Source organism: Diaphorina citri, unplaced genomic scaffold, assembly GCF_000475195.1.
Source record: "Diaphorina citri unplaced genomic scaffold, Diaci psyllid genome assembly version 1.1 scaffold2625, whole genome shotgun sequence".
In the NCBI taxonomy this organism is placed as follows: domain Eukaryota; kingdom Metazoa; phylum Arthropoda; class Insecta; order Hemiptera; family Psyllidae; genus Diaphorina; species Diaphorina citri.
The window spans coordinates 19,497-35,026 of NW_007380043.1; the positions used below are offsets into that span (position 1 = coordinate 19,497).

At 39.6% G+C, this 15,530-nt stretch overlaps 2 protein-coding genes and 1 long non-coding RNA gene across 5 annotated transcripts; 1 reads left to right on the top strand and 2 right to left on the bottom strand.

Moving 5' to 3' along the window:
* Positions 1-2,132: 2,132 nt before the first annotated feature.
* On the bottom strand, positions 2,133-2,966 carry LOC113471578. Its single transcript, XR_003394219.1, has 2 exons — positions 2,878-2,966; positions 2,133-2,187 (listed from the first exon to the last, which is right to left on the bottom strand). It is a non-coding gene; the product is annotated as an uncharacterized LOC113471578 (long non-coding RNA).
* A 2,938-nt stretch (positions 2,967-5,904) lies between these two features.
* On the top strand, positions 5,905-7,534 carry LOC103519257 (uracil phosphoribosyltransferase homolog). The gene is made up of 4 exons (XM_026830820.1): positions 5,905-6,174; positions 6,764-6,806; positions 7,007-7,156; positions 7,409-7,534. The coding sequence occupies exons 1-4, from the start codon at positions 6,035-6,037 to the stop codon at positions 7,532-7,534; spliced, it is 459 nt and encodes a 152-aa protein (XP_026686621.1). The 5' UTR covers positions 5,905-6,034.
* Positions 7,535-8,418: 884 nt separating this feature from the next.
* LOC108253693 lies at positions 8,419-14,726 on the bottom strand. Of its 3 annotated transcripts, none has more exons than XM_026830817.1 (2): positions 14,598-14,726; positions 8,419-9,189 (listed from the first exon to the last, which is right to left on the bottom strand). In XM_026830817.1, the coding sequence occupies exon 2, from the start codon at positions 8,629-8,631 to the stop codon at positions 8,476-8,478; it is 156 nt and encodes a 51-aa protein (XP_026686618.1). In that variant the 5' UTR covers positions 8,632-9,189; positions 14,598-14,726; the 3' UTR covers positions 8,419-8,475. The 3 variants fall into 3 exon arrangements, with proteins under 3 accessions (XP_026686618.1, XP_026686619.1, XP_026686620.1); XM_026830818.1 differs by having other exon boundaries at positions 8,419-9,138; positions 14,598-14,613; XM_026830819.1 differs by lacking the exon at positions 14,598-14,726 and adding an exon at positions 9,250-9,785 and having other exon boundaries at positions 8,419-8,957.
* Positions 14,727-15,530: the final 804 nt, after the last annotated feature.

The window sequence follows — 15,530 nt, forward strand, 5'->3', positions numbered from 1 at the left end:
GGGCCCGTCGAACACCATTGGTATCCGCCCCTGTGATCCTCAGCAATATTGAGGTATCCAAACCTATACCTGCTCTCTGGTACTCTGCTCAGAGTATCAGAGTAGCACTCGGCTTCATGGAGTAGGTCATCAAACATGGTTAACCTACTTTGGTTCTGGTACTCGGTTGTACTTTGGTACTCTCTCGAATTTGGTTGGGTACGCGAAGAATATGGTTGGAGGATGCTTGAGGTGAAAAGTGATCGATAGGGAAAGAGTTATGTCTCAATTGATGTATGCTTTCCTTTGCTTTCCGTGTCCGCGAGATACTAGCTCACTGAGATAAGCATGGCAGCTATCTCACGGATAAAAATGTCCTATTTGATGGATGAAACTTAATAAAAGACCATGGAACCCTGGTGCAACTAAGGTTGCAGATTGCAAGAGAAGTGCTAGGTAGAAAAAAAGCGCCGCCCCGCCCGGACGATTGATCTGTGTCCACACACATAGTCGACGGCCTTCGATCGACGAGGTGAATCTATGTTTTCGAGGCAGTCTGGACGGTTCAGTCGACATCGATCGACGAGGTGAATCTGTGCTGTCGAGGCAGTCTGGACGTTTCAGTCGACATCGATCGACGAGGTGAATCTATGCTGTCGAGGCAGTCTGGACGTTTCAGTCGACATCGATCGACGGCCGTCCACTATGTGTGGACACAGCTTTACGCCTACTTCGTAGTAGCTTAACTCATCCCTTGGGGCAGTTGCCCTTACACCTAAGCCTCAGAGTGGACTTTTTGGTTATGGAGTTAAGCTACTTTCCTTATTCCCATAGGATACGTGCTTTCTTCCTTATAGGATAAGGAAAGTAAAACTCTGAGCAAGAGTTGTGCGTTTTACTTTCTTCCTGGCACCACTTCCCCTGCACTCGAAGGGAGGCAAAGTCATTCGAGTGGGCCCCGCAACAGCCAGTCACGGAATCAATCATTTGCATGATACAAATTTGTTGACCCCGCCGGGAATCGAACCCGGGTCTCCCGCGTGCAAGGCGAGCGGTTCTTTCTTCCTTTCTTTCTTCCTTTCTTTCTTTCTTCCTTTCTTTCCTTCTTTCTTTCTTTCTTCCTTTCTTTCCTTCTTTCTTTCTTCCTTTCTTTCCTTCTTTCTTTCTTCCTTTCTTTCCTTATTTCTTTCTTCCTTTCTTCCTTTCTTTCCTTCTTTCTTTCTTCCTTCCTTTCTTACTTTCTTCGAGAACCTGTGCCATTGGGCTCCTCAGGCACCAGACGGAACACCATGGTGATGGTCTCTAGTCCTGGCTCGTCCTGAATCGCAGTCAACCATCGCATCATGAGGACCTCATCGGTCCCGTCGAACACCATTTGTATCCGCCCCTGTGATCCTCAGTAATATTGAGGTATCCAAACCTATACCTGCTCTCTGGTACTCTGCTCAGAGTATCAGAGTAGCACTCGGCTTCATGGAGTAGGTCATCATGGGCCCGTCGAACACCATTGGTATCCGCCCCTGTGATCCTCAGCAATATTGAGGTATCCAAACCTATACCTGCTCTCTGGTACTCTGCTCAGAGTATCAGAGTAGCACTCGGCTTCATGGAGTAGGTCATCAAACATGGTTAACCTACTTTGGTTCTGGTACTCGGTTGTACTTTGGTACTCTCTCGAATTTGGTTGGGTACGCGAAGAATATGGTTGGAGGATGCTTGAGGTGAAAAGTGATCGATAGGGAAAGAGTTATGTCTCAATTGATGTATGCTTTCCTTTGCTTTCCGTGTCCGCGAGATACTAGCTCGAAGTTAAGTAACATTGAAAGTGTTTGATATCAGGGTGGGTGACCATCATCTAGGAAGCCGCGTTTTGCTAGCTTTTCCCCAGGCCCACAAAGTCCCATCTCGTCTCGCGTTCACGTAAAAGTGCTCCGGTAAGAATTATCGAACCCTCGCTTCTTAGGCCAGCCACTCATTATCTGGTAATCCTGACAGGTACACCTGATCAGGTCCGCCTGTCACACACTATCAGGTACCTAGACCTAACAGGCGGATTTTTTCAGTCGTACCTGTCAGGTTTACCTGATACCTAATGAGAGCACACACTATCAGGTAGACCTGACAAGCGGACCTTTTCAGCCGTACCTGTCAACGGTTGTCCTTGGAGGCGAACTCCACGTCCCGGAGCTTGTGCAGAAGGTTCATCGCCTGGGGGGGAGAGCGGAGGTGGTAATTAGAGGAAAGGGTGTAAAAAGAAGAAGGAGAAGAAGAAGAAGAAGAAGAAGAAGAAGAAGAAGAAGAAGAAGAAGAAGAAGAAGAAGAAGAAGAAGAAACGAAGGTAATAGAAACCAGGGCCGTATCCAGGATTTTGTCGAGGATAGGCCCCGAGAGTCCAAACAGTGGTGGGAGGGGAAGGGCTGACCCCTTTTTGAATACGGCCCTGACAGAAAGTAAAAAACAAAGTACAAACTTATAATTACTCCTCTTTGTTAAAGAAAAAGACGCCTGGAAATTATAATGACGTGAGTGAGTATGCAATGTGCCGTGTTTTCAGCATGGTAGGTAGGCGCGCCTTAACTCCTATTAATTAAATAGGAGTAGGAGTTTGTTAAAAAAACTCCTATTTGTTAAAGAAAAAGACGCCTGGAAATTATAATGACGTGAGTGAGTATGCAATGTGCCGTGTTTTCAGCATGGTAGGTAGGCGCGCCTAGTTTGCTTGGAGGGCAGCGCGTCTCAAATCTCAATGGAACAGTTGCGCTTACTTGGGTGATTTTTCAAAGGGGTCTGTAGGTACTTACCTTACAGTCCGAGTGTCCACACACAATAATGTGTCGTATGTCATTGACTACACAGCCGAGTTCTAGAGCTGCAGGTTCATAGTAGGTACATACTTACCTTACAGTCCGAGTGTCCACACACAATAATGTGTCGTATGTCATTGACTACACAGCCGAGTTCTAGAGCTGCAGGTTCATTTATCAGATAGACCTGATAAAGTGTACCTGTTACTTTACTGGTAGGGGGTCTGCTCCCTGTTTAACTGGTGTACTCCCTGTTTAACGTCTCCGAGTCAGACTAACGAATCACAAATCAGGTAGACCTGACGGGCGGACCTTTTCAGCCGTACCTGTCACGTCTACCTGATAGTGAGTGGCTGGCCTTAAGCTCTTCCACTCAACCACACAGAATCAGGAGTAGTATTTCGTAACTTCTCGAATGAGCCCATCCAGGCTTGTCTCATTGATTACGTCTGTCACGTCTACCTGATAGTGAGTGGCTGTCCTTAAGCTCTTCCACTCAACCACACAGAATCAGGAGTAGTATTTCGTAACTTCTCGAATGAGCCCATCCAGGCTTGTCTCATTGATTTCGACGAATCGTTTGGCTTGGCGGCTGAAGTAGAAAATGTCACCCGAATAAATGTCAAACCAGAGGGCATGAATGTGAAGGTCGTTCGACTCCAGCCGTTTCCGGAGAAACCCGTAGCTGGCGATGTTCTGGACTTGCTGGAGACAGTTAATCTGGAGAGGAAGAATGGCAAAACTTTACTGGGGTAAAGTAGAGGAAGAGAAAGGTAAAATTTTACTGGGGTAAGGATTTGATTTAAAGAGGAAGAAAGATAAAATTTTACTGGGGTAAGCACCTGTTCACGATAAATCACTAAGGTTAAGTAACATTGAAAGTGTTTGATATCAGGGTGGGTGACCATCATCTAGGAAGCCGCGTTTTGCTAGCTTTTCCCAGCCCCACAAAGTCCCATCTCGTCTCGCGTTCACGTAAAAGTGCTCCGGTAAGAGGTATCGAACCCTCGCTTCTTAGGTCAGCCACTCATTATCTGGTAATCCTCACAGGTACACCTGATCAGGTCCGCCTGTCACACACCATCAGGTACCTAGACCTAACAGGCGGATTTTTTCAGCCGTACCTGTCAGGTTTACCTGATACCTAATGAGAGCACACACTATCAGGTAGACCTGACAAGCGGACCTTTTCAGCCGTACCTGTCATATCTTGTTGCAATGCACTTTGACATTCTGCATAAATCAGATGCATAAAAAACATCTGTAAATCAACCTGTGTACATTATGTACAGTGTACAGACTTGGGGGTAGGTAAAATATTTCAAATTAACCATTCATATTATGAACTTCATTTATTTTATCAATATATTCATCTTTTGCAGATCCGTTTGGTGATAGAAGAAAGTTTGAATCAGTTGCCGTTCAGTAAAATGGACATTGTAACCCCAACAGGTGCCACATATCATGGACTCAAATATGAACGAGGCAACTGTGGTGTCAGTGTTATCCGTAGCGGAGAAGCCATGGAACAGGTAATCATTTGTGCCTGTCAAAGAAATTTCTCTTCAGCCTAATTTTTGGTTTTGTGGAAGAGAAATAGGTATCTACTCCCACTAAAAAATTAAAAAAAAAAAAAAAAAAAATACTACTATTTAAGTAAGCGAGAACAAAAATAGTTTTACTAAATTTCAGCCACAGTTACCAAATAAATAAAATACTACTATTTAAGTAAGTAAAGCAGAAATAGTCACTATGTCATGGAGCCTTGCTTGCTCTCAGTAAGCTAAAGAGCTGTTTTTCACAATACTTCTTATTCCAATTTAATATCTTGTCTTTATTTTATTTATTTATTCAGCTCCCATGGTGTAGTGGTCACTGCACTCGCCTTGCACGCGGGAGACCCGGGTTCGATTTCCGGCGGGGTCAAGAAATTTGTATCATGCAAATGATTGATCCCGTGACTGGGTGTTGCAAGGCCCACTCAGCCTCGTGAGGAAAATGAGTAGCTATGACATGTAAATGCGCATAGCGACCGGTGCCAGCATGGTAGGTAAACATTGGGGGTAACCTATGTAATTAAAAGATATTAATTTTTTGTTGTGTGATGCCTAATTTGAGGAAGATAGACTGGATGGTTAGATGAAGGAGGAAAAAAAATGTTCTTGTCCTCATTCTTTACTCATCAGCTGATAAATATCCTAAAGTGAAAAGTTGTATTTGTTGAAGAGCTCCCCAGAAAAACACTAACAGTAAAAAAAAAAAAAAATAATAATAATAATAATTATAAAAATATCTCCGGATAAAATCCGAAAAATATCTCCGGATGAAATCCGAAAAATATCTCCGGATAAAATCCGAAAAATATCTCCCGATAAAATCCGAAAAATTCACACTAGACTGTGAAAAATTCACACACGAGGCAGTGTTTCACCCAAAAGCCCTTCTGGTTCATCAAAAAGTTCCCTTCTGTTCACAGGAACATTGCGTCCTTTCGTCAGAAAGTTGCCTTGGTGAAGAATTTGCTAGGGTAAAAATTCTCTGATCCTTTGATGCATTGACGCTCCCTCTTTTACCGAACTTTTGTTAGACGAATCACTGCAATACACATTTAAATTAAAAGTATTTGAAATTATAAATTAAAAAGAAATGAAAATTATTATTAGGTATTAAATCAAAGCTTAAAGTAAGTATTAAAAGAAATCCGATTAAAAAGGTGAATTAAATTGACGTTCAAATGAATAACGATATATAAACTTATTGTCTCTCTACAAATAAGTACCTACAAAGTTTGAAAAAATACGTGGAGAAAAAGATTCCCCTTTATCACAGACTTTATAAAAAAAAGGTAAATCTGAAAAAGACAAAAGATTTAAAAAGTTTTTCTTACAAAATGTGAACTCGAAAACAACATAAAGTTTATTAATATAAATGTTCGAGCTATTTAGGTACAACGGGGGCCAAGGTACGACTAGACACCCTATCCTTAAACCTACTACCTAGGTAACATTTAAAAAAAAAAAAAACAGGCACTGACGTCACTGACTCATTCCCATCGCTCCGCACATCGTGTGAACGAGCCCTTCAGCTGAAAAATGTAAACATAACCTCAAATTCAACCCCCATTTATTTTATCAAAAGAACAAAAGGTTCTTATCAGAAAAATTTTCGCGAGATTTTGCGTATTTAAACTGATAAGGCGAGAGAGTTTTCAGGTGTTTTGCTGTTTTTTACGTCCTGTTAGTTTCGCAAGCATGGGTAGCACTGATGAGATTAACTCCGGAGTCCCCATCACCAAATCTAAATATGTCAGTTTCACGGAAGACATTCCAAATTTGAAAATCCTGCCTTCCAATGATCAAGTGCGGGAACTGCAGACTATCCTACGGGATAAGTAAGTACTTCAGGCTTAATTCTTGAGAGGATGAAGTGAAAATAGTCCTGCATAGTGTCTACTTAGCCATGAATTCAAAGTCCACCTTATGAGAAACCTTAATTACCTAGGTTTTGCCGTAAACAAGAGGATCCCTTGTTTCTAGAGGTCTACGGTTTTAGCCTGAAAATGTAGAATGTACTTATTGTCCTGTAAATATAAAATAATAGTAGAGGATCTCTAATTTTTGAGGTGGACTGTTTTAGCCTCTAAATTAGCCTGGGTGTTGCCGTAGACAAGAGATATCAGAGGATCCCTGGTTTTTAGGGGCCTACAGTTTTAGCCTCCGGTAATTATGCAGAAGCCACAACAGTGGAAAAGAAAGCTCTTTTTTGTATTTAACCTAACCCTATAAAACACTAATCACTGCTCTAATTTTGAAAACTCCTTTTTGTGTTTAACCTAACCCTATAATAACACTGGTCATTGCTCAATCTTTCACTGACGTGACTTCTGCACAAGTACCCAGTGTTATATTTACTTGGATAAAATATTATGTTATTTACTTCTTGAGATTGACTATAATAAATTATTTTGCTACTTGTTGCAGGAACACATCAAGAAGTGATTTCAAATTCTTTGCAGACAGACTAGTAAGTGAATCTCTGCTTCAAAATGTGTACCTGTCTTGTTGCAATGCACTTTGACATTCTGCATAAATAAGATGCATAAAAAACATCTGTAAATCAACCTGTGTACATTATGTACAGACTTGGGGGTAGGTAAAAGATTTCAAATTAACCATTCATATTGTGAACTTCATTTATTTTATCAATATATTCATCTTTTGCAGATTCGTTTGGTGATAGAAGAAAGTTTGAATCAGTTGCCGTTCAGTAAAATGGACATTGTAACACCAACGGGTGCCACATATCATGGACTCAAATATGAACGAGGCAACTGTGGTGTCAGTGTGATCCGTAGCGGAGAAGCCATGGAACAGGTAATCATTTGTGCCTGTCAAAGAAATTTCTTTTCAGCCTGATTTTTGGTTTTGTGGAAGAGAAATATCTACTCCCACTAAAAAATTAAATTACAAAAATATATATATACTATATTCATAGCAGAAATAGTCATTATGTCATAGAGCCTTGCTTGCTCTCAGTAAGCTAAGGAGCTGTTTTTCACAATACTTGTTATTCCAATTTAATATCTTGTCTTTATTTTATTTATTTATTAAACTTCTTCTATATAGGGTCTCCGAGATTGCTGCCGATCAATCAGGATTGGCAAGATCCTCATAGAATCTGATGCGGACACACATGAGGCCAGGATAGTGTATGCCAGGTTTCCCGAAGACATTGCACAGAGGAAACAGTGAGTACCAAAGTTGTGACATAATAACACAAAGAAATTGCATTTACATTTATTTATTTATTAAACTTCTTCTATATAGGGTCTCCGAGATTGCTGCCGATCAATCAGAATTGGCAAGATCCTCATAGAATCTGATGCGGACACACATGAGGCCAGGATAGTGTATGCCAGGTTTCCCGAAGACATTGCACAGAGGAAGGTCCTCCTTATGTATCCTATTATGAGTAAGTTTCAACATTTAAAAATAGGTAAAGGGTAACCTATGTACTTAAAAGATATTAGGTAAAAGGTAACCTATGTACTTAAAAGATATTAATTTTTTGTTGTGTGATGCCTAGTTTGAGGAAGATAGACTGGATGGTTAGATGAAGAAGGAAAAAAATGTTCTTGTCCTCATTTTTTACTTATCAGCTGATAAATATCCTAAAGTGAAAAGTTGGATTTGTTGAATAGCTCCCCAGAAAAACACTAAAAAAAAAAAGAAAAAAAAAAATACCTGATCCTTTACAAATGTACCTACATGTTGAAATGACACAAGGTAAGTACCAAGTTATTATGTCACTATTGGGACTAGATAACAAATTGAATGTTCCACCTCTAGGACCGACTGATCAGTGAAATTGACCACGGAATTACCTATATCATATGATCGTATCTACAGGGTGTCTACCAGACTGGAAAACCGGGAAAAGTCAGGGAATTTCATGGAGACTGGAAAAGTCAGGGAATTTTACGAAAAAATGCTGGGTTAGATTCACGCCCGGGGTGGATTTATCCTAAACAGGTAAGGTTTGTTCTCGGAACGGCTGGCTTTCTCCTATCCTGTCTCTTTTCAATTTCGGGACGATAAAACCTCCGTTATTAGGTACAGTTTCCTCTATCAAACCTCTTGATAATCGGCTTGATTTCTCCTATCCTTTCCTCCAATTTCCAGACGATAAGACCTTAGTAATTAAAGCTCCCTCTATGAAAACCTCTTTGGGGGAGAAGAAAGAAAAGATGTCTTACGTGCGGATTGTTTTTGACGTGCACAAACTGCTCGACCATTTTCTTCTTGTCCGTCGTTCTGTACTTCATGATGCCTCGGAAAATTCGGTCCATTTTGACTTTGGGATTCGGCTTCGGGACGCCTTTTCTATAGAGGGATGTGACTTAAGGACGCCTCCTCTGCAGCTCCGGATGAAATCCGGAAAATATCTCCGGATAAAATACGAAAAATTCCCACTAGAATGTGAAAAATTCACACACGAGGCAGTGTTTCACTGAAAAGCCCTTCTGGTTCACCAAAAAATTCCCTTCTGTTCACAGGAACATTGCGTCCTTTCGTCAGAAAGTTGCCTTGGTGAAGAATTTGCTAGGGTAAAAATTCTCTGATCCTTTGATGCATTGACGCTCCCTCGTTTACCGATCTTTTGTTAGACGAATCACTGCAATACACATTTAAGTTAAAAGTATTTGAAATTTTAAATTGAAAATAAATAAAAATTATTAGGTATTAAATCAAAGCTTAAAGTTAGTAAGTATTAAAAGAAATCCGATTAAAAAGGTCAATTAAATTGACGTTCAAATGAATAACGATAAACTTATCGTCTCTCTACAAATAAGTACCTACAAAGTTTGAAAAAATACGTGGAGAAAAAGGTTCCCCTTTATCACAGACTTTATATAAAAAAAAAGTAAATATGAAAAAAGACAAAAGATTTAAAAAGTTTTTCTTACAAAATGTGAACTCGAAAACAACATAAAGTTTATTAATATAAATGTTCGAGCTATTCCAGAGTTGGATTAGGGTTTGAAGGAATTAAAAAATACCTCCATTATTGGATTACGGATGTTTAAAATTGAGCTTTCTAAAGTTGTGGTTTTTGTTTAAGAGAGTTTATATGAAGGCATTTGTGGCCTGTTCCAAGAACGATTCGGCACTTTTACTCCACGCACAGAAAATATTTACGAATGGTACGTTTTGTCCTGCGCCTGAATTGAAAATTGAGGGTCGTTCTTGGAACAGAGTCCAGGTCCCTAAACGTAGGGTTGAAAGCACAAAAGCACTCTCTGAAATTCGTTTACAAAAATTGAAATCACGCAATAATAATTATTTAGTATGATTTTTTAAATTATTTCCTATTTAGGTATTAATTTGTTCCAATGTACGCAAATACGTACATAGGTACTATAACTTAGAGGGCAAAATTTGTTGCCTAGGGCAACCTCTTTGCCCTCGCCCATTGGACTTCACTAAACATATTAACACTTAAATAATTTGTTTTACAAAGAAACCCAATATCGGAACCTACTGAAGCGTAATCTGGCTGCTTCTACATACTCAAAACATCTCAAATGACGTGGAGTACATCATCATCTTGGAAAAATATGAAATGGGAAATATACATATGATGGAGAAGGAGGAGGAGGAGTTGGAAGAGAAGAATGTGAAGGTAAAGTTGAAAAGGGGGAAAGAGGGGGAGAAAAAGTAGGTGGAGAAGAAAGAGCAGGGGAATGAAAAGAAGAAGAACTAGAAGGAAAAAAACGAGAAAAAGAAGAGGAAGAAGGAAGAAGGAAGAGAAATAAAAATCTGGTGTGAACATCACACGACTTTCCGTATCCTATTGAATGATCCTCATTTTGGGTGTTCTTGTTTTTATAGCCAAACTTTTACAATAGGGGAGACCGGGGCAAAACGGTCCACTTAGTGGATTTTTGCTTGTACCTAAGTTATCATTGCAGTTATTTTGACCATACTGGGTACAACACTAGAAAATATACTTATCTCCGATATTCTATGTAATAATTTGCTCTAAGGTATGCCAGTTTCGAATAATTTTCAATCTAGCAAAGGTCTACTTTTGTCCCATTTTGCCCCAGAGCCGGGGCAAAACGGGTCACTGGCTGGGGCAGAATGGGACATCTTTGAATACACCTACTAGAAGTCCATAGATCATGGATGATGATTTTTTCCCCCTATAGTTTTGATAAATAAAAACACAAGGTTTATGCTAGGAAAATATTAAATTAAAAACAAGAATATATTTCCTAGGAGGGTCCTTAAAACTAAGAAAATGGCAAAGGCGATGAAAATTAGCCAACTTTGAAAATTTGTCCATGGCGTAGTTTGGAAACCATATGTAGTTTTCCTACAACCTCAGATTTTTCGATGTAAGAACAATCTTCTATGTCAGGGAAGACGAAAATGTCCTTTCTTTGGCGATAGTTTCGCATGAATTTAACATATAATGTACCACATTTTCAAACTCATCAATACCTAAATAACCTGAATTCAAACACAATATTTTCTACCTGAATTCAAATAATAAAGAATGGTAAGAACTTCATACAAACCCAATATTTGGGGTGGGTGGGGGGCAGTTACCATTTTCGAATTGCGGACGAAAAGTTCCGCGTAGGCATTTCGCCCTCAAAAACTTTCTTCTATCCAAAACAACAAAACCCGCATTAACCGATGGTAAAGTTTACCAGGTAATGGCGCGAGGCCTATTGAGCAGCTGGTGCAGTTTTTGGAAGAAACCTACCCTCTCTCCAATGCTCTGTGACTTTTTTTTTTTTAAGAGGTTTGACAGAGGGAACTGTAACTTCTATGGTCTTATCGTCCCGAAATCGAAGAGAGAAGGAAGACAGGATAGGAGAAAGCCAGCCGTTCCGAGAACGAACATTATCCCATCAGGATAAAATCCGCCCCGGGCGGGAATCGAACCCGCGGTCTAGCGCTTACAAGGCAGACGCACTACCAACTAAGCTAACTAGGCTGGCCCTAAAGGGGATTTTATTTAGCTAAAAACTAGGTTTGGAATATACCGAACATACAGGAGTGATCCAAGTCAAAAAATGTTGAGTACGGCTACCCTAGTCACAGTGAGACCTTCATATTCCGTGAGACAACCTCTCAACCTTGACTTCAACTTTGCATCGTGTAAGGTCATGTAGGAGTCTCTCAAGGTGCCCCATACACGGGTGACAAGACGTGGACCTTACACCGTGCTGAGAGAAGAGGGCCCTACACCTTGCTCAGAAAAGGGGGCCCTATTTCACGAACGACTTTGCATTCCCTAATCCTCAATATTTTACTCCACATGCGGACAATATGTAGGCCTTAAACAAAAGATGTTTTTTTGCGCTTGGAACTTTTTTGTACAGATTTGATAGAGAGAACTGTAACTACTAAGGTCTTATCGTCCCAAAAGGGTAGAGAGAAGGACAAGATAGGAGAAAGCCAGCCGTTCCCAGAACGAACCTTATCTGTTTAGGATAAAATTCGCCCTGGGCGGGAAACCGCGACCTAACGCATAAAAGGCAGATGCGCTTTCAAACTAAGTAGGCTGGCTAAAAACTTTTTAATTACCTTTTTAAACCCTGAGATGGCTTTACTTCAGGGCAATCCCTAGGACCTACATCTACCTAATTTTATTAATCGCTAATTCGATAATAGGATTAGTTATGAATGAAATGGTGCCATCATGAACAGCCTAATTTGCCTAATAAACAATGAAGAGTGTAGACGTAGACCCCTATTAATATTATCAACATAGATACTGCTAATTTTATTACCCTCTTAAGGACCTTGGTCTCAAATGGGGATAGGTACAACAGAACCCCAATACTCCCAATCCTAATAGCTCAAATTGACATCTGAGGACCCTTATTTATAGAGAGATGAGTCTTATAGCCAGTCTAGTTAGCTTGGTTGGTAGCGCGTCTGCCTTGTAAGCGCTAGTCCACGGGTCCGATTCCCGCCCGGGGCGGATTTTATCCTGAACGCATAAGGTTCATTCTCGGAACGGCTGACCGTCTCTTATCCTGTCTTTCTTCTCTCTTCGCTTTCGGGACAGTAAGACCTTAGCAGTTACCTCTATCAAACCTCTAATAAAAGTCCTATTTTGACCCTTAAATTATTATTTTTCCTAGGTAAAGGTTTTTATTTCCGCCCAAGTAAAAATAATAATAACAAAACATTCCTGAAATCAAAATCTTGTTTAACGAGTTCAGTAGCAGATCCGACGATTTAATAATAATTATTATATTATTTTGGTATTTAAAATAATGATAACGTAAATCATTCCAAGTTCCTTATCAGTTCTAAGCCTTCGCTGACTGCCGGGTTCAAATGACCTTGAGTTCACCTTATCACAGCATGCTAACAGTAATTATATTATTTTGGTATTTAAAATAATGATAACGTAAATTATTCCAAGTTCCTTATCAGTTCTAAGCCTTCGCTGACTGCCGGGTTCAAATGACCTTGAGTTCACCTTATCACAGCATGCTAACAGTAAAACACGACCTATGTGACGTCATTGTTTATTTGATCTGGGTTCCATTTTCGTTTGTTTTTTGAGTCACTTTTTTTTACACTTCCGTCTCATTTTGATTCAGTCAGTCTCATTTTGATTAAATTTGCCAAATTCGTAAGCACTAGGCTGCGCGCGGGTTAGATTTTCGCCGGGGGCGGATTTATCCTAAATAGATAAGGTTCGTTCTCGGAACGCCTGGCTTTCTCTTATCCTGTCTTCCTCTTTTCAAAAACCTCTTTGGGGAAGGAGAAAGAAAAGATGTCTTACGTGTGGATTGTTTTTGACGTGCACAAACTGCTCGACCATTTTCTTCTTGTCCGTCGTTCTGTACTTCATGATGCCCCGGAAAATTCGGTCCATTTTGACTTTGGGATTCGGCTTCGGGACGCCTTTTCTATGGAGGGATGTGACTTAAGGACGCCTCCTCTGAAAAATATCTCCGGATAAAATCCGAAAAATTCACACACGAGGCAGTGTTTCACCGAAAAGCCCTTCTGGTTCACCAAAAAATTCCCTTCTGTTCACAGGAACATTGCGTCCTTTCGTCAGAAAGTTGCCTTGGTGAAGAATTTGCTAGGGTGAAAATTCTCTGATCCTTTGATGCATTGACGCTCCTTCTTTTACCGATCTTTTGTTAGACGAATCACTGCAATACACATTTAAATTAAAAGTATTTGAAATTATAAATTAAAAAGAAATGAAAATTATTATTAGGTCTTTTACTCTATGCGCAGAAAATATTGACGGGGCACGACGTTTTTTTCTGCTCCTGAATTGAAAAGTGAGTGTAGAGTCGTTCTTGGAACAGGGCCCAGGTGCCTAAACGTAGGGTTGAAAGCACAAAAGCACTCCCTAAAATTCTTAGATTAAAATTGAAATCATGCAATATTTTTTTTATTATGTTTATTATTATTATTTTCAATTATTTCCTATTTATTAATTGGTTTCAAGTTCCAATGTACGCAAATACAACTAGGTATAAATTAGAAACAAAGTGCGAAATTATTGCCTAGGGCAATCTCTTTGCCCTTGTTCATTGGACTTCACTTGCCTACACTTAAATCAATCACACATTCAAGATTAATTACAAATCAATTCCACCTTCAGGATAAAGTATCCAAAAACTCAAGAAAAAAATAGTTACGGTATCCAAAAACTCAAGATAAAATTTTGCACTCGCGAAAACGTTGATATTTAGTCGCGATAACACTGATAAATCTCAAAATAGGTAGGTACCTACGCACACTCGTATGTAGATATACTGGTTCTAAATATACTAACAAGTAACAAGAGTTATAGGTTATAATTATGAGTTGGAATTCAAAACATCATTTTCTAGAGATTCTAGAGTTAGGCTGAGTTGGGTTATGAGTTATGTAGAATTGGAAACATTTTCTATGATCGGTATCGAAGTATCAAGTTATGAGTAGGCTATGGTACAACACTACACATACCTACGTAGAGGATAGATAGGTACTCGGTACCTACCAAGTTATGAGCTATGTATGAGGCTATACAAGTGCACATATGTACGTAGAGATTAGATAGGTATTTGAACACATCATGTTAGATAGAAGGACACACTCTACAGAATTATGTACCTACGCACAGAGCCATTAGAGATGCTAAGGTAAACTCTCACTTGAGAGTGAAAGTTACGTCAAATATCTTTAAACTTGAATCAAGGACATCAACCTCTCCGTAGCGTAGTAATTAACGCGTTGGACTTGGGATCTAATTAATCACACATTCAAGATTAATTACAAATCAATTCCATCTTCAGGGTAAAGTATCCAAAAACTCAAGATAAAGTAGCTACGGTAGGTATCCAAAAACTCAAGATAAAATTTTGCACTCGCGAAAACGTTGATATTTAGTCGCGATAACACTGATAACTTATCTCAAAATAGGTACCTACGCACACTCGTATGTAGAGATACTGGTTCTAAATATAGGTACTAACAAGTAACAAGAGTTAGGTTATAATTATGAGTTGGAATTCAAAACATTATCATTTTCTAGAGATTCTAGAGTTAGGCTGAGTTAGAATTGGAAACATTATTTTCTATGATCGGTATCGAAGTATCAAGTTATGAGTAGGCTATACAACTACAGATAGATAGAGGATAGATAGGTACTCGGTACCTACTAAGTTATGAGCTATGTATGAGGCTATACAAGTGCACATACGTAGAGGTTAGATAGGTATTTGAACACATGTTAGATAGAAGGACAAACTCTACATAATTATGTACCTACGCACAGAGCCATTAGAGATGTTAAGGTAAACTCTCACTTGAAAGAGAAAGTTACGTCAAATATCTTTAAACTTGAATCGAGGACATCAACCTCTCCGTAGCGTAGTAATTAACGCGTTGGACTTGGGATCTTTGAACCCACGCCCTCCTGTTTACCAGGCGAGCGTCACCGAACGCTGGTAAACTTGTCGACGCAACGCGCTGGGTCCCGCTGGGTGACGCGTGTTTACGTCACAATACAATGAATATGATTGAGCTGAATCGTTCAGAATTCAGTCGATGTCTGGACTTGAATTGCCATCAGTAATTACCATGCTGAAAACAGACTGTATTGGTGACTAACCTTACCCATGTGTTTTAATTGACTGGTGTAATGTGTTACAGACCTCTTCGGGGACAGACTGTCCAATAAAAATGTGAATTGAAAAAAATAAATAAA

Bases quoted from the DNA above. Each gene is read 5' to 3' on its own strand.
- LOC103519257 (XM_026830820.1), top strand. From the start codon at position 6,035: ATGGGTAGCACTGATGAGATTAACTCCGGAGTCCCCATCACCAAATCT. The intron at 6,175-6,763 runs GTAAGTACTTCA...TACTTGTTGCAG, and splicing joins CAGACTATCCTACGGGATAA to GAACACATCAAGAAGTGATT. The intron at 7,157-7,408 runs GTAATCATTTGT...TCTTCTATATAG, and splicing joins GCGGAGAAGCCATGGAACAG to GGTCTCCGAGATTGCTGCCG.
- LOC108253693 (XM_026830817.1), bottom strand. From the start codon at position 8,631: ATGGACCGAATTTTCCGAGGCATCATGAAGTACAGAACGACGGACAAG.